The sequence below is a fragment of the Emydura macquarii genome, unplaced genomic scaffold (assembly GCF_026122565.2).
Source record: "Emydura macquarii macquarii isolate MOO-44397 ecotype Brisbane River unplaced genomic scaffold, CSIRO-AGI_Emac_v2 contig_968, whole genome shotgun sequence".
NCBI lineage: Eukaryota > Metazoa > Chordata > Testudines > Chelidae > Emydura > Emydura macquarii.
Window position 1 is genome coordinate 11,219,626 of NW_027131105.1, and position 22,881 is coordinate 11,242,506.

Sequence of the window (22,881 nt, forward strand, 5' to 3'; positions counted from 1 at the left end):
TTATGCATTTTTGCCATTATCAGAAAAAGTAGCCAGGTGATTTAATTTTTAAAATTTGGTTACAAAAGTAAAATTTAAGGTCCATGTTCATCCCCATACATGTATTTTCCACAAACATATGAGGTACCTGAGTTAGTACCTCAGGTATTGTGGGAGAAGAAACACAACGCTATCAACAGCAGTCAGAGGTAATAGAAAGGGCATTTTGCAAATGGTAGGTTATGAAGGGGAGGAAAAAAGTGCTTTCAGAAGCATGGTCCCTTTAACGAGGTGTACATGTTCTTCTGCAGGGCTATCCCCTTTCAGGAAGCTTTTGAAAGTAATGCTTGCTTGAAAGGAGTTAGGAAAGCGATCACTAGCATAGCAGAGCAATGATAGTATAAAAGATTCAGTTAAGTGGAAAAACAAAAGTAGCCAGAATCTGTTTGCAATTATCAAGTCCAGAAGCAGCAAAATGGGTAAGCACAATCTTTTCAATTTTAATCATTTATATTATTACTTTTCTTCTAGATTACAACAGTTTGGATTATGTACAGAATCTAATGACCTCAAATGTGTAGTACAGAATATGAATTATGTGGGGCAAATTTTAAAAACTTCTAAACAAATTAAGTTTGTTTACATGCAGAACTGTGTTTGTGTTCTGTGCATTAGACTACAGCTTCCTTGCACCCTACACTAAACTAGGGCTACAGTCTGAAAGATTAGGGCTCCCAGTTGCAGAAGAATTTCTTTTATTCTGTACTTAAACTAAACGATGTATAGGAACATGTTTGCTATAAACGTTTGCATTTGTGTGAACATTATGACTGAAAATAACGTATTCTATACCAGAACTCAGAAAAACTAATGTGTTTTACAAAAAAACTCACCACACTAAACTAGCTCAGCAGGACACAGGGAAAGACATGAATGAAAGGACATTAGTAAGTCATGGCACATTTATCATGTACTTAAATCCAATTTACACAGTGATGACATATCAGAATAAGAACTTATAGACACTAAAAATGTAAAGCAATATTTAAGTGCAATTATATAAAATTCAAAATAAATATAACTAATGTTAATTTTCTTTAGCATTTTAATTTGCACACCAGAGCTAACCCAAGGGCCACATTTTTTTCTTAAGCACACAAAAAGTCTCTTATAAATTTGGGTGTTATGCTTCCATATACTTGCACAATGTGGATCTTAAAGGATATGCAGTGATACACGCTATATATCTGCAAACTTAATCTTTACCCTAAAACTTATTACACCAATTTAAAAGTTCTTTGACACAAGACACAGGCAGAACCAAATTCTACTCATAACTCATCTCTGGGGCACTGAGGAGATCAAGACATGGAAAAGTAGCAGCCATGTGGGGATACTCTGAGCTGTCCTGCCTATCCAAGGCAGACAATAGCAGAATGCCTCAGAGAGTATGCAGCCTAAAATGCCTTATAAATGCTGTAGTAAGAGCTTCTCCCACTGCCTACAGCCAACTCTCCATTTCCCTCCTGCTAGCCATGTCCATTTATGGCTGGTTCTGAGGGGCTGGTCTTAGATTGTAAGCTGTATGGGGCAGGGACAGTCTTTTTGTTACATTTCTACAGAGTCTAGAACAAGGGGATCCTGGTACATGACTAGAGCTCCTAAGCACTAGAGCAAGATAAATAACAACATCCCTGTGCTGAGGAAGTAGTATTATTAGTATTCTACCAAGGTCCTGCACTGGGCCTGGGAAGAAGAGTGTCCCTACCCCTTCTTCTGCACAGTGCACTTGTGTAAAGCAAGCCAGAATTTAGCCCATGATTATTAACAAACACAAAAGTTTTAAATTTGTAAGATTAATTCTAATCAGAGCAAACCTTAAAATAAAATAATATTTTTTTCACTTATATAGTCCCTTTCGATGAGGGATCCAAAAGTGCTTCACACAGGTGAATAGGTACTACCGTATCACCAGACTAGATGTTTAGGCAGAGAGAGGTTAAGTGACTTACCCAAGGCCACATAGTGAGACTGGAAGACAGGAATGTGGAAGACAGGAATGGAACCCAGCTAGGATGATACAATGTAAATAGAAAGAAAGCTTTCAAGGAGGGGAAGCTTTTTTAAAGGATTCAGTGAGTTCCAGTATCAGCTATACATTGTGTGTGTATGACCTGAGAAGTCTAAACAACTCTTGTTTTCTTATGAAATACGTTCTGTTGGGATTATGTTGTATGGGTTCAAACCCATAGGACTAAAAGAAGTTCTCTGGGATATTGACCTCTCTGTGTCTGACATACTATAATAGTTATGCTTGGAAAGATTATATATTTGTCTGTAAATGTTGATTTCGTCACACACACACACAAAAGAAACAAATATTTCCTTCAATAATAAAATTCACAGAGAGGCAAAGAAAGAAAAAGTGCTGCTGAGAACTTTTTAGAATTTGATTTAAGGAAGTTTACTTTATATATTTTGACGTGATGTTGACCATTTCTGTTTTAAACAGTTATAAAAGTGAACTTTTTGGTTCTCAACATCTGTCATTAAATAACTGTCTGACACCCATTGTCTGACCACCCTCCCCCTCATAGCTTCCTGCAACTGTGAAATTTTAAATGGATACAAATTAAAATTAAAAAGGTTAAAAGCCATTATTTTTTGCAACTATGAAAATTTAAAATCAATAAGTATAGGAAATTTTTTTTTTAAAGGAACATTAATATTATCCATCAAAATTATAAAAAAAAATAAAATTGAATTCTGCCAAGCCTAATGATAGTCATTAAAAACCTCTCTGACAGAAAATGACTACTGAATGTAAAATACTATGTAAAGCTACAGAGTTAGATATTCAAAGGAAATGGGACTGCCAGTGTTGTTTCTTGGGTGGTACAGCCTGCAGGATCTATTATACAGTAGTTAGGGGAAAAAATACTTTATTTTAAATTTGGAAGTTTATATTGGTTCAGATTCTAAACTGGCTATGAGAAAGTCACCAAGAGAGGTTCAGTTTTGAAAGACTCTCCATTATTTTATCACTTCCTGTTCTTCATGTGCATGAGCTGACTCCTTATCAACGTCAATGGCAGCAAGATTTGGTCAGATATATCTTTCACTTAAGACCTGATCAGAGATGCTGGGTCACCTCACCGTGAAAGAGCTCCAATGCTTCTAGCTTTGCACCTCCCATGAAAACTGCATCATGGCCACACTTGCCCTTGTCACCTCCAGGATCAATTGTAATTTTGCTCCTTCCCTACCCAAAACCTGCAAGAACTGAACAATGCAACTGTTTGCTTGTACCATAATATAGCTGCATGGGACTCAATCACATCCGTTCACCACAAACTGCACTGGCTGCCAGTAAGTCTATCATACACTTCAAAAACTTATTGATATATAGAGCCCTTCATAATACGGGGCTATGGGACCTGCAGGACCATCTTTTGCCTCCTAATACTGTCTATTGTACCAAACAAAGTGAGAAGTTGGATTGTTATCTTAACACACATTCTAAAAGAGGCCAGAAACGGGCCTCTCCCAGTACTATGATCTTGTCAATGGAACTCCTTCCCTGTGGGCATCCCTTGGATTCCAAGGGTGTGCTACAATTAGCAGGTCCTTCCTGTTTTTGAGTCATTTTATCTATTCTTCTTTACAAGTGAAGAGGTGGGTTCTGAGGGTTTCCTAGCCAATCCTTTGGGCACAGAAAAATTGTAATTAGATTATTTTTTCTATTTGCTACATTTTCTCCAGGAGCCTTTTTGGACATGGATGCTCAAATTTACAAAAATTACTACAAAAAAAGTTAATGCAACATAAAGAGTGCACACTTAGCCAAACAGATTCTGAATGCTACTTTTTGCTATTTTTCAATAGCATACAATTCCAGATATTCACACTGTATCAATAATGCAAGTGCTCTCCTCCAGTGTAATGAAAACCTCTACTGCATGTGAACAGAATAGTAAGTTTTCAATGGTCATAACATAGGTACAAATGGGAAAAAAATTAAGCCAGGTAGTGGCACTACTCTTCAATGAGAACTATGCCTATGGCAAGTTTCCACCACTTTTTATCTACAGTAACAATGTAAAAATGAACAGAGTGGTCAAAAAATACAATAAGCTTTTTTCATCCTAACTAAAGTCAAACTTCTAAAGTGTTTTTGCTTATATTAAAAAGTTGATAATTCACCTTTGACAGAAACCAAATACTTCAGCCCAAAAGGTAATTGTGTGGAATGTTTGAAAAAAGACCTGCTGAATTTGTGAGACTGATCTTGCTGTCATTAGAGTTAATGGGTGTTTTGCCACTGATTTCTGTAGAAACAGATCAGGGTCCCAAAACTTTGACAACAAACGAGTAAAATAAGGCCCTAAATCTGCAACAGGATTACAACTACAATAATTAAAGTTTTACCTAATTAATGTTATTGCTGTATTCCAAATGGTGATTTAAAATACATTAGTAATAAAATATGCTCATCTTTCACAGCAGTTATCATATCTCATAAATGCATATAAATAAATGAAAGGCAGCTTTTTCTAAAAGTAAAAAACCAAAGCCTCCTTCCATTTTACTCCTCTTTCCTTGGTTCTTTACGTATATTAGGATAGAACTATCTTGGCTAGGCAGACAGTGAGCCCTCAGAATTTTTCAGTAAGAGTAGCAGACTGCTATGAGCTGGAAGCCTATATAGGAGGCTCTGAATCTCATTGCTCAAGAATCCTGCTCTGTGGTCTCAGTAAAGACTGAGGCTGCTCCATTCACACACATATAATAAGAAAGCATCTGATACTTGCTAATTAATCACTCTGTCTCTTCCTGTCAGCAGTCTCAGTTTAATTAACATGTGTGCTGCACTTGCAACAGCAGCGTCAGTCTGGGGTTCAGAAAATACATAAAAGAAACATCAGCCCTAAGATGACAAAAGGGACTTTTCTAATATTCTCTTTTTGATTGAGCCTACACAGACAAAACAGATTTAGAAAAATATGTCCATTACAAATGAAAGGGTACTTTACTAATCTATTCCTTTTCAAAACTTTAATTTCTATTTAGCTCTAAGGTTTTCTGGTGGGGGGGAAAAAAAACAACCACCTGTTCTGCTTGTCTCATCTTTATAGCTAAAAATTGTCAATTTGGGGGCACTGCTGCAATAAATATGGTATTACTTCAACATCTGTACAGTAGAGGAGCACTAATAATCATAAAAAGCTTTAACTTTTTTTTCCTCAATAGAATTATTTTTAGGAAGGTTCTCTTTCTGGATATTGCAGGATTATACGTCTGCAATAAAATGCGTGTGTTTAGGTTTGAGATCTAACTGCCAATCAAATTTTAAGTATTTTATGCTCTCTGGCTGAAGGTCAGTTGGGTTAAATTACAGCACATTCTTGTAGTCAGACATGGCTGTTATTCCGATGCCTGCTAAGCATGATTGTAGTATTTTTAACTTTCTTTTTATTGGGTTTTATACAGGAAGACAGGTTTAGCCATATCAGATCAGGCCATTAACCAATTAAGTCTGGTATCCTGCCTCTGTCCAATAGCTCATGCCTCAGAGGAAATTCAGAAAGTGCCCTAATGTGTTGAGCCAATTGTGAAATGACCGCGGGAAGGAGAAGGGGAGAGAAAGAATGGGGATGGAACATATGGTTTAAAGCAGAGGTTCTCAAATTTGGGGGCATGGAATGTATTCCGGGGAGGGCTTGAGAAACTGGGGAGGAGGGGAGAGATTTACTGTGCACATTCAGATCTGGACAGCCAGAGAGCAGTGGCTGTTGGCCGGGCACTCAGCTATGAAGGCAGACCCTCTGCCAGCAGCAGGACAGAAGTGAGCGTAGCACAGTATGGCATTGCCACCCTTACGTCTCTGCTGAAGCTTGCAGCAGCGCTGCCTTCAGAGCTGGGTGCCCAGCCAGCAGCTGCCACTCTTCACTCCGCCTTCAGAGCTGGGTGGCCGGAGACGGACGGCTGCTGGCCAGGAGCATACTACAGACACATAGAAGGGGAGCTTGATCAAATAAGTTTGAGAACCAAACTGATCTAACGTGAGAGCTTTGATTATTTTAAAGTTTTTAGCAGTCATGAAATCGTCCAGTCTAGTCCTCTCTCTGTGAACCATCTGTAACAATGAATTCCAGGGGTAAAATATACTCAGACATTTTTGATCCAAATTTGCCATTTTTCAAATTTCATCACATAATATTTTGCTCTACTATTATGGAACAAGGTAAAAAAGGAATAACTGAACAGTTTTCATTGCTATCTTCATTTTGAATACCTCCGTCACTTTTCTTTTCCAGTTTGAATAACCCTAGTTTGTGGAATCTATCCTCATATGCAAGACCTACTGTACATCTAGTCACCTTTACTAATCTTTTCTAGATCTTTTCATTCTCAGCAGTATCCTTCTGATGGTGAGATGACCAAAGTAATATATAGTATTTCCTAGAAGGACAGACAACTCTTCAATATAATATCAAAATACCTTCTGTTTTAGCTTCTACAGTATCCTTGGGCCCAACCATCCTATTACTATTTTTAACATTGCAGGTCCACTCACATACTGGACTGAGAAGAATAGTCATCCAGTGGGAAAGGAAGAATGGTCCAGTGGTTATAGGGCACTAGCCTGAGTCTTGGGAGACCTGGGTTCAGTTCCTTGCTCTGCTACAAACTTCTTGCAAGATCTGGAGCAGGTTCCTTAATCTCTCTATTCCCCATTAATACAAGATTGTGAGCTGTTCAGATGCTGCGGTGATGGGTACCAAATAAGTACCTAAGATAGAGAGGTCAATGAACATGACAATTCCTATATGTGTCTTGCAAGTTCAGAGTCTATCTAAATATGGTTAGTACATATTACCTTTCACTTTTCAATATTTGAATTTACCTGCTATTGTGCTGCTTAAGCCCAAAGATATAAACAGGGCGCCTCTTGTGTCTATGAGAAAAACAATTATTCACTAAAATTAATCAGTGAGGTTTTTAATCCATAACAATGCTTTCTCCCCTTTTCAATGTTTATTTATTTTCCTTAAAGATTCTCTAATATCATTATCTTCATCATCTATTTTATTAACTTTTCCAAAAAACTCTGGAAGTTTAGACAATATGGTTTTCTTTTACAGGATCAAGCAAACATCACCCTTTTCAGGTACTTATCCAAGTGTTGTGTTGTGTAATGTAATTAGACACACTCTCAGTCAATCTAGTTTCCTTGAAACCCTGGGAAGGCAGAATTACAATGTTCTCCCTTTTTTAAAGAAAAGAAGGCGGCAGTGGCACAACCAGCAGAAGGATTATTATAAGAGGTCTTAATTGTTAACTGACTGATCTATTGATCCTGTTCCAAAATGTTTAGAAAAAGAAAACATTTTGAAGGTATCATAATACCATAAAAGGACATTTTAAGAGGCATAATTTCTAAGTATAAAATGAAAAGGAAAAAACCCACAAATTAATGATCAAAGTAGTACTGTAAGCCACTACATTTCAAAATTGAAGACACTGCTAGCTCAAATTAATTTTTTAGTACCAGCAAGTAAAAATTTTACATCCCATAAACTATTGTTTAAGAAATTAGAAATTGGAAATTATTGTGGCTACAAATTTATTTCTAAAGTATACTGGGACGTGGTAAAGACTGAAGCAGATGAGAATTTTATAAAGGGACTTAGAGAAGGGACTTTAGGAACTCTGGGTTCAACGTGAAGAACCACTCTAAAGGCTGTCTAGATTCCCTCAAAATATTGATTGCTCACAGAAGGACTTTCCTAGCAAGGCTCCTGCACTGAACAATAAGATATTCCCTTTTACAAATCCAATTCAGTTCATTCAGCAAAAAGCTGGAAAAGGTGGAGTAGGTTTGGGGTTCCCATTCATCCTGACTGTGCAGGACTGGACCATCTGCACGTACAGGATATTTGAAAACTGGTATTTGCAATGATTAAAAAATTATTGGACAGGTTTTTTTTATATGACTCTGAAGATAGTATTTCTAGACCGGTCATACTGAAGACGGTTATTTTGAACAAAATAGATGATTGGTTACTGTAAAAGGGTAGGTGGCTCCTTACATGAAATTGGACTTAGCTCTCCTCTTCCAGTCCAGATGTGCCCGAGTTTGTTTAGGAGGATGGGGCTGCCCTAGAGAGTTATAAATGAGAGTTCAGAAGTAGGAGAAGGGAAGTTCAGAACAAAGAGTCGCAAACCCTGAGCAAGTGGCTACAGGAAAAGTTTTGAACCTAGAGTCCTGAGAGTAAGGAGAGCTCAGAAGTCGAGTAGTGATGGGCTGAGAGCTCCAGGGATGGGATGCCCCTGATGGAGGGGGGCAGTTACAGTGTCCTAGTGGAGTCAGATCAGGCTGGTGAAAGCAGAAGGTAGGAGGAGGTGGGGGTTACCTATAAACTTCACCAGACCAGCGAGCCACAGCCAAAGAGAGCTGAAGACTGAAAGCAGCAGAGTAGATGCCTGCTGGCTCTGAAAGATAGCTGGAGGCTGGTGAATATCGTCTCCAGGCAACAGCTGAAACTCTACCTGGGAGGAAACAGAGTGGAAAACACTCCAGTTAGAAGAGGTGGGGTGAGGCGTGGTGAGACATAAGAGCCATACTTGGCATTGGACTGTTGGGACGAATATATTGTCTGGACTGTGCTTCAGGGGACTCTGGTTTATGGTAGTGGGGCTTTTGGTATTAATTCTGGAAAAAGGGTTATTTCTATACTCTGAAGGCTGTACTGAGTTTTGAGGAATCAAGAGTGAAATTGAGGCCACATATTTACAGTGCCTCAGATGATCCATGATGCAAGACAGATTATTGGCCTTATACTGGAAGAACCAATGAAGTGATGAACAGATACTTACTAAAAGTGCTTATCTTGAAGCACATACATGGAAGAAAAGGCTGGAGACTGGACAGGGAATGAGACACATCAGTGCTGAAAAAGTGATTAAACTTCAAAGGAAACAGGTAGTATAAAATGGCCTGGACATCATTCCAGGACAGTCAGCATCTTAAAAACTAAGCAATGATTGATCCCTCTCAGATTCATTTGTATACTGGGAGAAGTTTGCTATTTTGTTGACTTTTAAAATTTCCAAATTTAAATTCAGACTGATTGTTAATGTTAATCGACACCCCATTCAGGTAAGGGCTTGGGCTATCATGTTTATGCCTATACAAAATAGCTTTCACCTACACTAAAATAAAAAGTTCAACCACAAAATGAAAAACAGAACAATACCCAGAAGGATGGAAAAGGGGTTTGGATGTGTCAGTCTTTTTATGGACAGATTCAGCTGTGACGCAGTGCGCAAAAATGCACCAGTTACATCAAAGCTGACTATTTTTGGTATCTGTTCCAAACTATCATATATTGTGTTTTCCCCCCACATCCTGCTATTAACTAAAATTGTGCCAGGAAGGATAATGAAGAAATACTTTTTGTTAGTGAAAGCAATTTTATGGTCCTTCTTTTTAGCTTTGGTTACCAGTCTCAAACCTGTGCATATGAATATTGAATCATTATTTAAATTCTCTCATTTATCCTACTACCATAAGGACCCTTTCTCCATTCCACTGATCACAATTAAGTGGTAGTTTGCCCTATTCTTGTGAGTGAGGATCCTGTAATGTATAAATGGCACTGTCTGTCTCATTTATATTTATTTACTTTAAAAGTAGTTTTTCAAAAAAGGCCGTTCGATTTGGAACCTTCTTTCCATTGGGTACATTCACAGTACATGTGCAATGTACTGGCTTGTGCATAACAGTATATATTATTTTCCCTGGTAAGAAGTGCAGTGATAAGCAGGTGCATACAAAAATACTTGTCATGAGGTGTATACTATATATACACACCAAATTCTGCTTTTACTTACAGTATAGTTAACCTGAAGTAATTCCACCATATTTGCCTTATACAAGTGAGAGCAGAATTTAGCCCTTTAAATGTAACTCTCATACTGTAGAAAATTCAAATCTGGATATTTTAAAATGGAGATTTGAATGAGGGGATTTTTCTTTGGAGGGAAAAGAGGTGAAGGGAGTATTTCTTGAATTCTATGGCCAATAGCAAGGTCTCACTCATTTTCATTTTGAGAAACTTGTCCTTAATACATCTTTTAGAAATAGTGCTGCTTCTCCCTCAGTTACATGTAAAATTGCTCTTTTTCTTCAGAGTGGCATAAGAGATTAGGAGGTACATTGTCTTCTCAATGCACAGGAGTAACTAACACTGGTAATTACTTTTATTGATATTTATGCACACGTACAAATAGGAAAATTTAATCTTTGTGTTTTAAATGTTGAGTAGGAGTCCTTTGACATCCTAGAAACTTTAGGAGGTTTTCTTACTATTCAACATTCCTAAATCTTGTGCTTAACATTTTCAAGTTGACTTTTTAGGGGTGGGAGATGGTTCTCTAAAAATACTATACAAACTTCATAAGTATCTACCTAAGACATGACTCCTTGTAACTACAATGAGCAATTCTAAATCTATACAGTTAAAGTTAAAAGGGTACAATCCCAATTACAGAATAAAAAAAACAATGCATACATTTCTCGTAATACTGAGAGCTACTTAAGAAATTTCCCATCTTTCTCTTTCTGTTAACTCACTATTTTCTTCAGTCATACCTGAAACTTGTATGTACACAATTCAGCTACACTTTGGCCAAATTACACCACCCACCACATTGTCTTCAATGAACTTGCATTTATATAACTGAAAACAGAATTTATCCCCCTGATTAAAGAAATACGTCCACATCAAAAGTCAAAGAATAAGTATGTGGACAAGAAAACAACAAGCAAAGGAGAAGAGGGTAAAATAAATAAAGGAGTAACGAGGCTATAGGCAGAAACAAAAAGGCAGTGGGTTGGATCAAAAGTTACTTAGGCACATAAGTCCTGTGTTTAGGCACCTCTGTGATTCACAAAACACCCACTTGGCTGACATTCCGGGCCTAAGTTTTTGCAGGAAGATTTCTTAAGAGAATATGTTCCTGCTTCTGAGCATGCACACTGCTGCCTCACTTTAGGTGCCCAGGAACCTATCTCCAGCCTAAGCCCTAGAGCGATTAAAAAACCAGGGGAGAGACCACTGGTTAGGCCACCTAAGTTGCATGTCCCTAAGCCCTGATCCAGTAAGCACACTCAGAGGCCACCTAACTCCATGAAAAATAGACAAGGAGAGGAAGGGAAGGAGGAGGACCACCTCCTTTATAACCTCTAGCCCAGTGTTTGGGTACTCAACCAGGGTGAGAGAGCTCCTGGTTCGAGTCCTCCCACTCAAGTGAGTGCCCTAACCACCAAACTATGGGATGTTCTAATGTGGATCTCCCTCAGTTTCTCCTACAAATGTAGTTCCACTTTAAATAATTCAATATTCAATCTGGTCAGAGAAAGAATGACTCTACAGCCCAGTGGTTAAAGCACTTACCTCAGCGGTGGCAGATCACCGTTCAAATCCCCCTCTGCCTGATGAGAAGGTGGCTTGAACCAGGGGGTGAACACCCTAACTACTAGGCTAAAGGTTATAAAGGAGGTCATCATTCCCCCTCCTCCTTCCTTTGCCACCGCCGCTCTTTCCCCCTCCACCCCCCAGCTATTTTGTGTGGAGTTAGTCAGCCTCTGAGCAGTCCTACCAGATTGGGCCCAACATATGATTTAGGCAGATGAACATCTATCTTCTCCCATGGCTCATGAACCACATGCTGTCAGGATCAACAGGACTTGAATGCAGGCCTGCAGGGTGACTAGGCAACCAACATCCCTTGGTGGCAGATGTAACCTAACCAATCCCTGCAAACCACAATCTGCACAGGTTGAACACCCTGGGAAGGTTTGCTTGAGTGATCTTATTGATAGTGGTTTTAGCAATCCCTGATTGGATCCCTGACTCTATATAAGCCCATGGAGCACACCAGGAAGTGTCCAGGCAATAATGCAGATCCCTAGCTAGCTGCCACGACTGCCCTGCTTCTGAATTCCCAGCTCTAAACTCAGCTCTGACTTGGATTCTGACTCCTGATTGGCCTCGTGTAAAATCTTCATTGAGAGTGGTTCTGTCTTGAAAAGAAACTGAGTCTTTAGTCTGTAACCTTTCTAATTCTTCCCATGCACTGTAAAATGTGTTGCCAGCAATAATATGGGGCATCATGAATAGGCGACATTAAAAGGTATTACTGTTCTCCAAGGCATAATCAGATTCTGTCTACTTTTTCATGTCTGAAGTGACTACCAAGATTACAAAGTCCTCCTCCAAACCTAAGTCACCTTAAAATGTACATATAACTATTTACATTTTGACAGAAAATAATTGCCTTAATGAGAATCTTTTGTATAAGGATGTATTTATAGCCAACATATTAAAACTCATATACTAAAAAAGTTTATGGAGGGCAAATTTCATTTTTTGGCTTAACTTGTTTAAAATTGAAGGGACTCTTCTAGTAATTGATTAGATTAATATTTTGAGCCGGGCCAGTAGAATAAAAAGGAAAGAGGCACTAATGAGCCGAATTAAGAGATTCGGTCTAGAGTGATTGTTAATCTATATAACAAACTTCAGGGGGAGATATATTTGGTGTTGATAAAGTAGTTCCTTAGTAAATTACTACTGGCTCCAATGCAAGGCATTTACTGTAAACATTGAAAGTCTGCAAGGCATCTGTTCTATTCACTGTTGAAGAACGAACTTTGTTCCATTAATAACATTTAAAACATGCAATAACTAATTCATGCTGGCAGTTCAAGTCCTATCATCAACCTTCATTACTTGACCAACTGAGTTCAAAGACAGAAGCAGAATCTTTAAAAAAAAAAAAAAAAAAGAGTTCTGAAAGTTTAAAATACACAAATTATAATAAAGTTTCTACAAAGCTATAAACTACACATTATAGCATTATTTTAAGAATACATACAAGATAAGGGTTAAATTGCATGTATGAAACTAAATATGATCTCAGATTCAGTTTTAGAGAAATTATACATTATATAGGAGATGCTGTGTGTTATATATAATAATACTTTCTGGAATTTTAACATTTGACTTTACTAGAAATTTAGCAGGACTTTGCCTAAGGCAAGTTTTTAATAGCAATAATAAAAAAATACTTAATGGTACTTAGGATAAATCATGTGTGGTCACCATGTTTAAAAAAAGTAATACCAAACATCTGTGCTAGATTTCCACATGATAAAATCACCATATTACCTAAAGTTCTTCCAAACTTATAGAGAAAAATGTTTATTTAAAAACCTAGGAAAGATACATGATAACCAATTTACGAAGTATAAGGCAGGCATCTCACATTTTGTGATAGGTATGTATGCTTAGTGATCTTCATAATATTTAATTCTGAATGCCAAGCAAACCATGAGACTTCAAACAGATTTTAAACGTTTAAAATGCTTAATTTAAAAAGGGACACTGCCATGACGAACAGGGTCTTTTTCCTTATGTGTATATATTTGCAAGAACGATGTAACTCATTATACTGTACTTGATTTTCTTCTTCAAGCAAATACTTCAGTGCTCTCACCTCTTAAAAATATCAATAAAATCCACCTAACACTGAAAAACTCTAATGAAATGAATGTGTGTACACAATTAAGAAGAATGGCTACAGACAAGGGTTCAGTTTTAAGCGGTTGAAGTATGATCATGAGTAAAGAACTCCTAAAATTATGGAAAATAACTCCATGTCTTTTCAAAAAGCTACTCTTTAAAACTGACTTCAAAATTCAATATAATGATTTGGGTTATTTTTTGTTCAAAGAATGACACTAGACTGTGAAATAGCACTTCATTCAACTTGTGTTAGGGGTACAGCCACCCAGGAATATATCAGTCCTTTTTTCCTTTCTCAGAAAGAAATTATTAACTATATTTAAGTTTTTTAAAAGATGGACTATAAATGAAACCTCTCTTTCAAAAAAAGAAATCACAAATACAAATATTTTAAAAAATAAGCTAACTACCCTGACAATTTTCCATTTCTGTGAAAGGACAGCAGGATTTCAAGTTCAGCCTAGCTAGCTTTCTTCACCTTCTACAAACCTCAATAGGCCTCACTCCACTTTTACTTGCCTCTACAAATCTTCTACTTCGACAGGTAAGTCTTTCTAACATGGCCTAGCATGACCCTCTCCACTTAGCCTTGAGTCCTGTTAGTGGTGATCTAAAAGGTGCAGTTTTCATGTATTCAGCATTCAGGCTTTTCTGATCTCACTGCAGGGAACACACCACAGGAGTAAACATGATGATATGACTGCAAGATAACCTCTTTGTTGCTATACTGGTTAGTATAACTGTAACGGCAAATACGGTAGAGTGTGTGCAATTGGTCCAGTATTGTGAGGCATCAAGTGTTCAGTATCTCACAAGATTGGTTCCAATCAATTAACAATAGGAAAATCAGGAAAGAAGAATTTTTACTTGTAAATGTCATTCCTGCATGTCCAGCATATTTACTGTTTGTTTGTCTCTCCCCCACACTCTCCTCTCCATGAAAGTCACTGAAATGGAAGGAAAGGAGTGCACAGAACATTTTCTTCCACAATACCACCAGTGACTGGAGGAGCAGAAGCACACAAACTGGTTTTATCAATACTTTGGTTGCTGCCTAATCTCTGAGCCTGTCCTTTCTAAAGGAAGACTTGGACCTTTTACCTGTACTCAGAGATAAAGGCCTATTACTAGTCTCCTCAGACTGCCTCTACTGATGATGGTGTCAGCAAACTACAAGAGCACTACAATGGCTAAAGCAACTTCTCATAAGGGGAACAATTCTTGCCTTCTCTTTATTATTCTTTTCAACTGAATTTGAAATTGTTCATCTTTTTAAAAAAAAAAAAAAATCAAAAACAGGAGACTTGAAGGACATGGGAGTAAAAGTGAGAGAATGAATCCTTGATGCCAAGGTTTGAATCTGTGAAGCTTATCTTTTTCATTTAGAAAGACCCTTAAATAGGTTCTTGATGCACTTGAGAAACATTAATATAAGGTTCACAACAGACTTAGGAGGTAGGGAAATATCATAATTTTACAGATGGTGAAACATCTTCCCAACATGGCACAGAATAACCTTCTGCACTTAGCCTTGAGTCCTGGTGATCTAAAAGCTGCAGTTTTCATGTATTCCATGAAAGTCAAATGATTTACCCAGACTCATAGCAGGTCACTGACAGCCAAAACTAGAACCCATCTCTCAAGACTCTAGGTCTTGTGCAGTTAGCCACAATAAAATATTCTTAGTTTTGCTGCCGTTACTCAGACCAACCTGTGTGTCTAACAATCCAGAAGAAGTTTTATACTGATCCTGGACATGCAAAAAAGTTATTTTGAATGAGGGGAGGATTTTGTTTCACTATTCCATTCACTCTTTTTTAACCAGAGACTCATAGGTCGTGTAAATCTTCATTCATGCTGGTGGGCATAATAAATTTATCTTGAATGAAGGTTGGCTATTATGCCCACTAGCATAAATGAAGATTCAACAACCTGTCATAATAGGATTGTTGCAGGATATTCATATTCTTTTGAGAAGATTTTCTAAGTCAAAATTATTACAAGCTCTTCTTAGAAGTAGTAGTAGTTTAGAGTCTTTTTGGAGTAGGATAGCTGAAACAATAGTCACTGTCCAAAATACAAGCCACAGGCAAAGTCAGTCAGGAGCTGAGCTATATGGGAAGAGGGGTTTCACGGGGCACTGAATACAAATGCAGAGGGCTGGGTATTATTTTGGTAGAGTCATATGTGTGAGCAAATGCAGCAAGAAAGGTCTCAGAAACAGACCAAGAAAGCAACAAAAAGGCAAGAGCAGCAAGAGAAGTACTTGTAGCATGACCCTGAGGAAAAGCTAAGAAAAAAAGAGCACTTTTGGTATAGAGAGCAGCTTAGAATATCAAGAAAGGAAATTGTTTCCTGTTTGATTCCTACTGGGTTCAGGGAAACGGGTCTTTTTTTTTTTTTTCTTTTTTTTTTTTTAAACAAACAGGATTGTATCAAGGAAGTACCTGGCTCCAATATCAATTTCTCATCCTAACGCAAGCAATCCAGAAGACCCCAAATACTTGTTAACCACTTGGGTCAAAGAGGGTAACAATACTAAACTGAATGCAACCTATTACTTTTATCAAGACTGACCTTGTACAGGGCATTTTAGCAATCAGCCAGGCATCCAAAACCACTGCCAATTATTGGGATGGACTATCAATTATTCTGCTTACTGCTTTTAGCCATTTTTAGGCCACTGCAGAAAACTTAGCATAACCAAGGCAAACTGCGGTGGGGTGAGGAGTGGGAGGAAGTCAGACAGTGAACACGTGAAGTGGACTTGACTCTGCGTTCTCTCTCTCTGAATATGTTGGGGCAGATGTCAAAAAAATAGTCTGGATATATTTTAGGACTGCAGCTATGGGGAAATCATTGCTAGACTTACAGCTTTAGACTCCTTACTTAATTTTTTTTTTTTTTTTTTTTGTGACGTCTCCAACTTGTGCGTCTTCCCAGTGATTGATTTGTTTGGTCTGCTATGTAACATTCTTTTGATTGACCTGTCTCTAACTTTTGGGGTATAAGAAGGAGGTAGCGAGTCTGAATCAGGCAGATCACTTCGTGGACACATTGAAAAGATCTCCAGACACAGATGGAAGGACTGGCCACTCAGAAATCTGTGATTGATTCACTTGAAGACTGCCTCAGACTTGTGGAGTGACTATCAAGTTTTGGGGTACTCTAACCACCTATTGTATTTGTATGTGCTTAAGAATAATAAGTGAAGACTTCCGGTAAAGGGGAAGTGCTGGAGATCAATAAAATAGAGCTTTAAGTTAAGAGCACTTGGTTTTGATTTGTCTATGCCAGCCATATAGCAGACGGAGGGTACTGTTTCCCCTTTTGTTTTCTTCCTGATAACTCGCAGAGACTAAAAGTTACTGGGTCGAGGAACCCTGGGTAACAGCATCTCTCTTACTGCTTCTTGAAGATCCATTAGTCATTCTTACAAAAAGAAATCATCAGAGTAGTGTCATCCAAATCAGAAAAGAGATGGAGTGAGAATAGAGAATTCTTTACTTTGATAGAATGAATTTTACATATTCCTATAAATCACCCACTAAAGTGATATATAAGAAATGTAACAGATGTATTTTACAATATATGGGTTTCTTGTTCTGGCAGAAAAGTGAGGAAAAGAAATTTTAAGGTACCTTTAAAAGATCTTTTTTAAAAAAATCAAATATAGTAGGGCTAGAACAATACAAAGTTTCATAGAGATTTGGGTTTGAGATTAATGTCACCTTGTCTGGATGTGGGTTTTATTGAACAGATTCTGGCATAGCCCAAACTAATACTAATTTGGAAAAAGTCTCTCTGCATTTCATTCCATTCAGTTTTGCAAGAAGTAAATTCATAAACATAATACCCAATAATAGAAACACCGTAGAGTAACAACTATGGTTTGACAAGAGCTGCCTGCTTTTGGACAGTACAAACTCTCTCTCTATCCTGTCTGAAAGTAACCATTTCTTTTCAGGTGTTGAGCCTGAATGGACTCCACTGCATGTAATTTGCTCCCAGCTGGCAATGCCTCCCTGTGTAGCCTCCAAAACTGGGCTAACAATTTATATCCAAAACTCCAGTCTTGTCTGGGCGTTGGCTGGCGTGGTGGGCCTTCTTCTTATCAATGCTACAGTGGTAAGGTGTGGTATGATTTCAGGGTCCCTTCCATGGGATACACCCCATCACATACCTCCCCCATAGATTAGGGCTAGGAGCCTGATCCATTTAGATAGCAACATTTCTACCTCCTTAGGAAAGAACATCTGAATTCAGGTATTGCTTCCTCAAACATAGGACCCAAAATATACAGCAACAATGACAAAAGAAATGCAGTACAAACTGAAGATTGGAAACTTTCGTGGTGTGTTGCCAGTGCACAGGGGGCGTAGTCAGTTACCAAAACAAAAAAGAGGGCCCCAAGAAAATTGCACCTCTATCATCAACAGGTAACGGCTGTTGCTGGAGTGTTTAAGGTACAGTCATAATGACTAAAACAAACATTGAAGACCATATTGTATTTATGTCAGGTATAATTAAAGGAAAGCTAAAGGAAAGGTATTGACATCATATAAAATTTCGAGGTTTTTCCTCTTTGAACATGCCATTCTTCTGTCACATGGAGACTATTGCAGAAACTAGCAGTGAAAGGATTAATAGTACTGGAAAGCACATGATTATTAACAAGTATCACCTCAACCTGCTGCTGCAGAGAGGTTTACTCATCTTTAACTTGGCCCAGTTACAATGTCAAGCAGTCAAACAGCAGAAGTAAATGCTAATTTAAAAAAAAAAAAAAAAAAAGCTTTAAGAGTTTGATCAAAGCTGTATACTAGATGGCCTCCAAAAGAAAATACCATTCCTAGGGACATACTCAACATGGGCCCTATAGATCAACTTGTAAAAGACTATAATCATGATATTTTAGGTGAAGTCCCTAAACACAAATATTTTGTTAGACATTCAAATTTAAAACACATCCTAAAATATACATATACTGGTTTCATAATATATCAGAGTTTTAAAATGCTTCCAAAAGTATTCTCAGTAAAAACTCCAAAGTTCTTGCTTAAGCTATTGAATAGAATAAATCATCCTGTTTTACAGTGGTGGAAGACTATAGCAAATGGAACAAAACCTCACTTGCACTGCCAGTTATTCAAACAACACAGGTTCGTTCACAAGAACGCTCCCATCTAGGGCTTCATTGTAGAATTAGATCAATTCCCTTTGCTAATAATATTTTGTTTTAAATAGAAAAAAAGATAACCACCTTATTTCAACCTAAGCAATACACATCACCTCCCATCACAAAGCAGTATATCAAACCTGGAAGTGAAACACATTCCATTCCTATCTAGCTTTACTCACAGACCTAAATGACATTAAACTCCATGATACAAACAGTGCCAATGAAAAATTATTAAATCATTTAACTCTAAAATAAACAGCGTGGTTTATTCTGACAAGAGCAGATCAAAACCAAGAAACTAGATTGCTAGGCTATAGAGCACATCACAGAAGCTTCACTCTAGCAGGCTATGAGTCAAATTCAGTGCTGACGCAAGCAATTGCAACTCCTTTGATATCCCATTGATTCAGACCCTACTAATGGATAACATTTCTTTTCAAATGGGAGTTTTGCATGAGAAAGGACTTCAGGATACAGGCTTTATGTGAAACAGAACCATCACCCACAGTGCCTAGAGGACAAAACTTTACTCTTCCTCCCTTAAAAGGTAGGGTGTTGCAAAAAAAGAAAAAAAATGAGCCGGAAATATAAGAATAAGTCTGGTGAGATTTCCAGAATTTCTGGGCTTCAGATGGGTCAAATACCACCAGAACAAAAATGTCCTTAATATTTCACCTAAGACTAGTAACTTCAGGGTCATACAAAGATATAAAAGTTCCAAACTTTTTTGAACTGCAGAATTGAGTTCAGTTTGGTTTCAGGGGCTGGTGAAGACTAAAGTAATTTTTTTTTTATAGACAAGCTGATTTACCCATATCTCCTTATGGCAGGAAAGCTGTTAGGCTGTAGAAGTTAGAAAGAAAATGTAAAGGAATGCTTTAAAATATTTCTTCCTGCTGCTCCCTCCCACTATTGAAGAAACTGTAAACGAAGAATTACGCCATGACAAAAAGACAATAAGTACTTCTGATCAGAAACTGTGTGCACTCCTTAATGAATGTAAATGAGTGGCTCCCCACCTTTCTGGATAAAAGTACCATTTTGCCACTTTACGATATTGGCTGTACCAGCCAGTTCCCACCACCTCACATTCAATGTGCAATGCTTTGATCTGCAATAAATTTTAGGCTGATTCAACCTCCAGTCTTACACCAGAACTAGAAACCTGCACATTGATGCCAAGAACAAGATATCCAATAAGATAAAAATAACCTTGCACCATTTTACTACATTTTTTGTCAACTCTTCCTTATTTAATTTTCAGTTCAGTAGCTATTCATTCTCTCCTCAATAGCTGCATAACTTTGACTTTTCAAAGGAAATGTAACTTGATGGTTAAAGGGACACACTCAATGCGGGAAAACCCAAAATGTAACCTAATTTCTTTTCTTATACTTGTTTCCAGAGTATGTCATTCTTTATGTTTATGTGTTTGTGGATTGGAAGAATTTGAAATTAAAATGTTTCAATGTCCTTTTTTAATTTAAGAAAAGTCAAAAAGAAAATAGATTCCAGTTTCAAAATAGTATAAAATAAATTTTCAAAATTAGGACAAATGTCTTTGCCAGTGTCCTTTTATCTGAAAAGATTTACGATCAAGGTGCTTTTCTTACCTCTCTCAGATGTATGTTTTCCTTCTCCTTCTGGTCTAAAATCACTTCTAAATGATTAACCTGAGATTCAGCCTCAGCCATCCTTCGAGCTCTTTCATGGTCATCTTCCATTCCTTTGGATGGCAAACCTTTACTTTGCAACATTTCTAGAAGCTTTTTTATTGATTCATCTCTGGCATTTAGTGTCTGCTTTTGTGTTTCAATTCTCAACTCCATTTCTTCTAGAGTTTTTCTCAAGAGAAAGAGTTCTTTAGCCTGTCTATCATGTTCTGCCTGAAGTCTTCGAAAATTCTCCTCTGTAAGCTCAATAGTAAAATGCTCAGAACCTCTGTTTCCGCTTTCTTGTTGAAGAAGATGATTAAGGTCTCTCTGAGTTCGAAGCTCATCTTGAAGTGCCTGGATTGTCAGTTGCAAATGCTATAATACAAAAAAAAATAAGGTCAATGAAGAATCTAAATGTAGTTTTTCTTCTATTAAGTAAGCTGTTGATAGGTAACGGTACAAAGCTAATAGAATCACTGATGAACTTCTACCAAGTGGTCTTATAAAATGTCAAATGCATCTTTGACAAAAATACTTGTAATGAAGGTTTTCAGGTGCTACTGGAAAAATATAAAACATGAATGCAAACACAAAATATAGCATCAGTTACAGGTAAAATACTTAATAAAATTAGCAGTGAAGAGAAAGGGAACTGTTGCAAAAATCTCAAAGTGACACAGCCGCTAGTACATTTTGTGCTTATAAAGACTGAAGACTCAGTATTCTTTGTTTTCTAAGTGTTTCATAAACTAGAAGTAATTCTGCCTTCCATTTTTTTCAATGGTACTGTTCATGCTATAATGCAAATCATAGCCGTCACAATAAATAAAGGTAAATCACTAAAGTTCTTCATTGCTTTATTTACAAAAAAAGTCATTAAACAGGATTTCTGCAATTCAAATAAACAAAAATAGAACACTAAGCAATACGGAATTTTGCAAAACAAATTAACTGCAAATAGTGGACAAACCTTTGTTCTCCTGGCATCCAAAAACTGAACAGCATGGTGAATGAAAAAATGAAGCAAAATCAACATAAAGAAAGGTCAAAAGCAAGCAAAGAATATTCGACAGAAATAACTGAATTAAACATAAAGTACTTTTAAAAAATCCATTTTACTGTGTCATATAGTATAGCACCAACTTTATAAGCATTTAAACACATCACTCTAAAGCTAAGACGTACTATACTCAATGGCTATATTACAAATGGATATATTACAGTGTTCAAAAGTTGTAATTCCATCACTGAATAAAGAAGATTTCTATTAACTTGACTGTTTTCTCCTAGATTACAATATATTTCTACACACCACAGATTGTCTAAGTATTCTGTACCTACTATATTCTGCCTGTATAAAGTGGATTTCTATCCACTGATAGCTAAATCTTGCAGTCCTTACTGAAGACAGTCAGTAGGAGATCTGCCTAAATGAAGACTAGATTTGGCCACACGTAATTGTGCCAAATTATTAGTTTATGATATGACTTCAGATTATATTGTTATTTGCAGATTTCACAGCAGTACTACTTGCGCCCTATGTTCATGAAATGGTCTAAATAATGTACTAACATTTGTAATATTATAAACTTCTAGATAGTCATGGTCCAAAACAGAACTGTTCAATCTCAACAAGTATATCAGTGAGATTCTTACAATTTGGATACATAGCATGATACTTTTTAATCCTAATGCACTTTCTGAAGCTCCTCAACTTTTCTCATGAAATCACTGATAAGGCATAATTTAGTTAATTTACATGCAGTTAGATATAAGAACTGTCTATTGGTTCTTCACTGTTAGTTGACTCTACCCGGTTCAAATTTAGCACAATGATGATATATAATTTTGTAACAGTCAACTGAATTTAAATTGAATAATGTAAAAATGCATTTTGTATTTAGGATTTAATGCTTTTGAAATCACGTCTTCTATCAGTTACCGGAACAAATTATTAATAGGAAAGAATATTGGTTGTATATCTTAGATTACTAGAATCTGTTCGGACAAACATTTTTGTCAATATCCACGGGTTAATCCCCATCAAAGGTAAGAGTGTTTTAAACAAATGCTCTAAGGGAAGAAAAGATTCCATCTTCCCAGGATTTTTTTTTTTATTCCACACCCCCCCACCACCACCACACACCCCCTAATTTGCATTTAACTGTATTTTAAAAATAAATACATTTCTGAAGGCATATTTTCAATTTAAATTATAGAAGTAGATAGAGAGATTTAACTACGTGGCCACAGAGCATAGAGCATGTCATCTACTTCAGTTAAACTTGTAAAGAGTGTACTTACGGCCTCAAAAATATTATAGAATGGTTAAGGAGATGATGTACAAGAAGAACTCATAGAAATTGAGTCTTAAAGAAGATAATATCTGATGATGAATGAATATAATGAATGAATTCATAAATGAAGAAAACATAGGAAGACAAAGGCTTCAAATTAAAACAGACTCCAA

The 22,881-nt window shown here is 37.0% G+C and overlaps 1 protein-coding gene across 7 annotated transcripts in view; it reads right to left on the reverse strand.

Moving 5' to 3' along the window:
• The window catches only part of ERC2 (ELKS/RAB6-interacting/CAST family member 2), a 685,232-nt gene that overhangs the window by 547,337 nt on the left and 115,014 nt on the right, over positions 1–22,881 (reverse strand). For all 7 annotated transcript variants that reach the window (XM_067544466.1, XM_067544470.1, XM_067544472.1 and 4 more), the window contains one exon: positions 20,370–20,786. In XM_067544466.1, the coding sequence (XP_067400567.1) occupies positions 20,370–20,786 (417 nt within the window). The remainder of the gene's footprint in view (positions 1–20,369; positions 20,787–22,881) is intronic.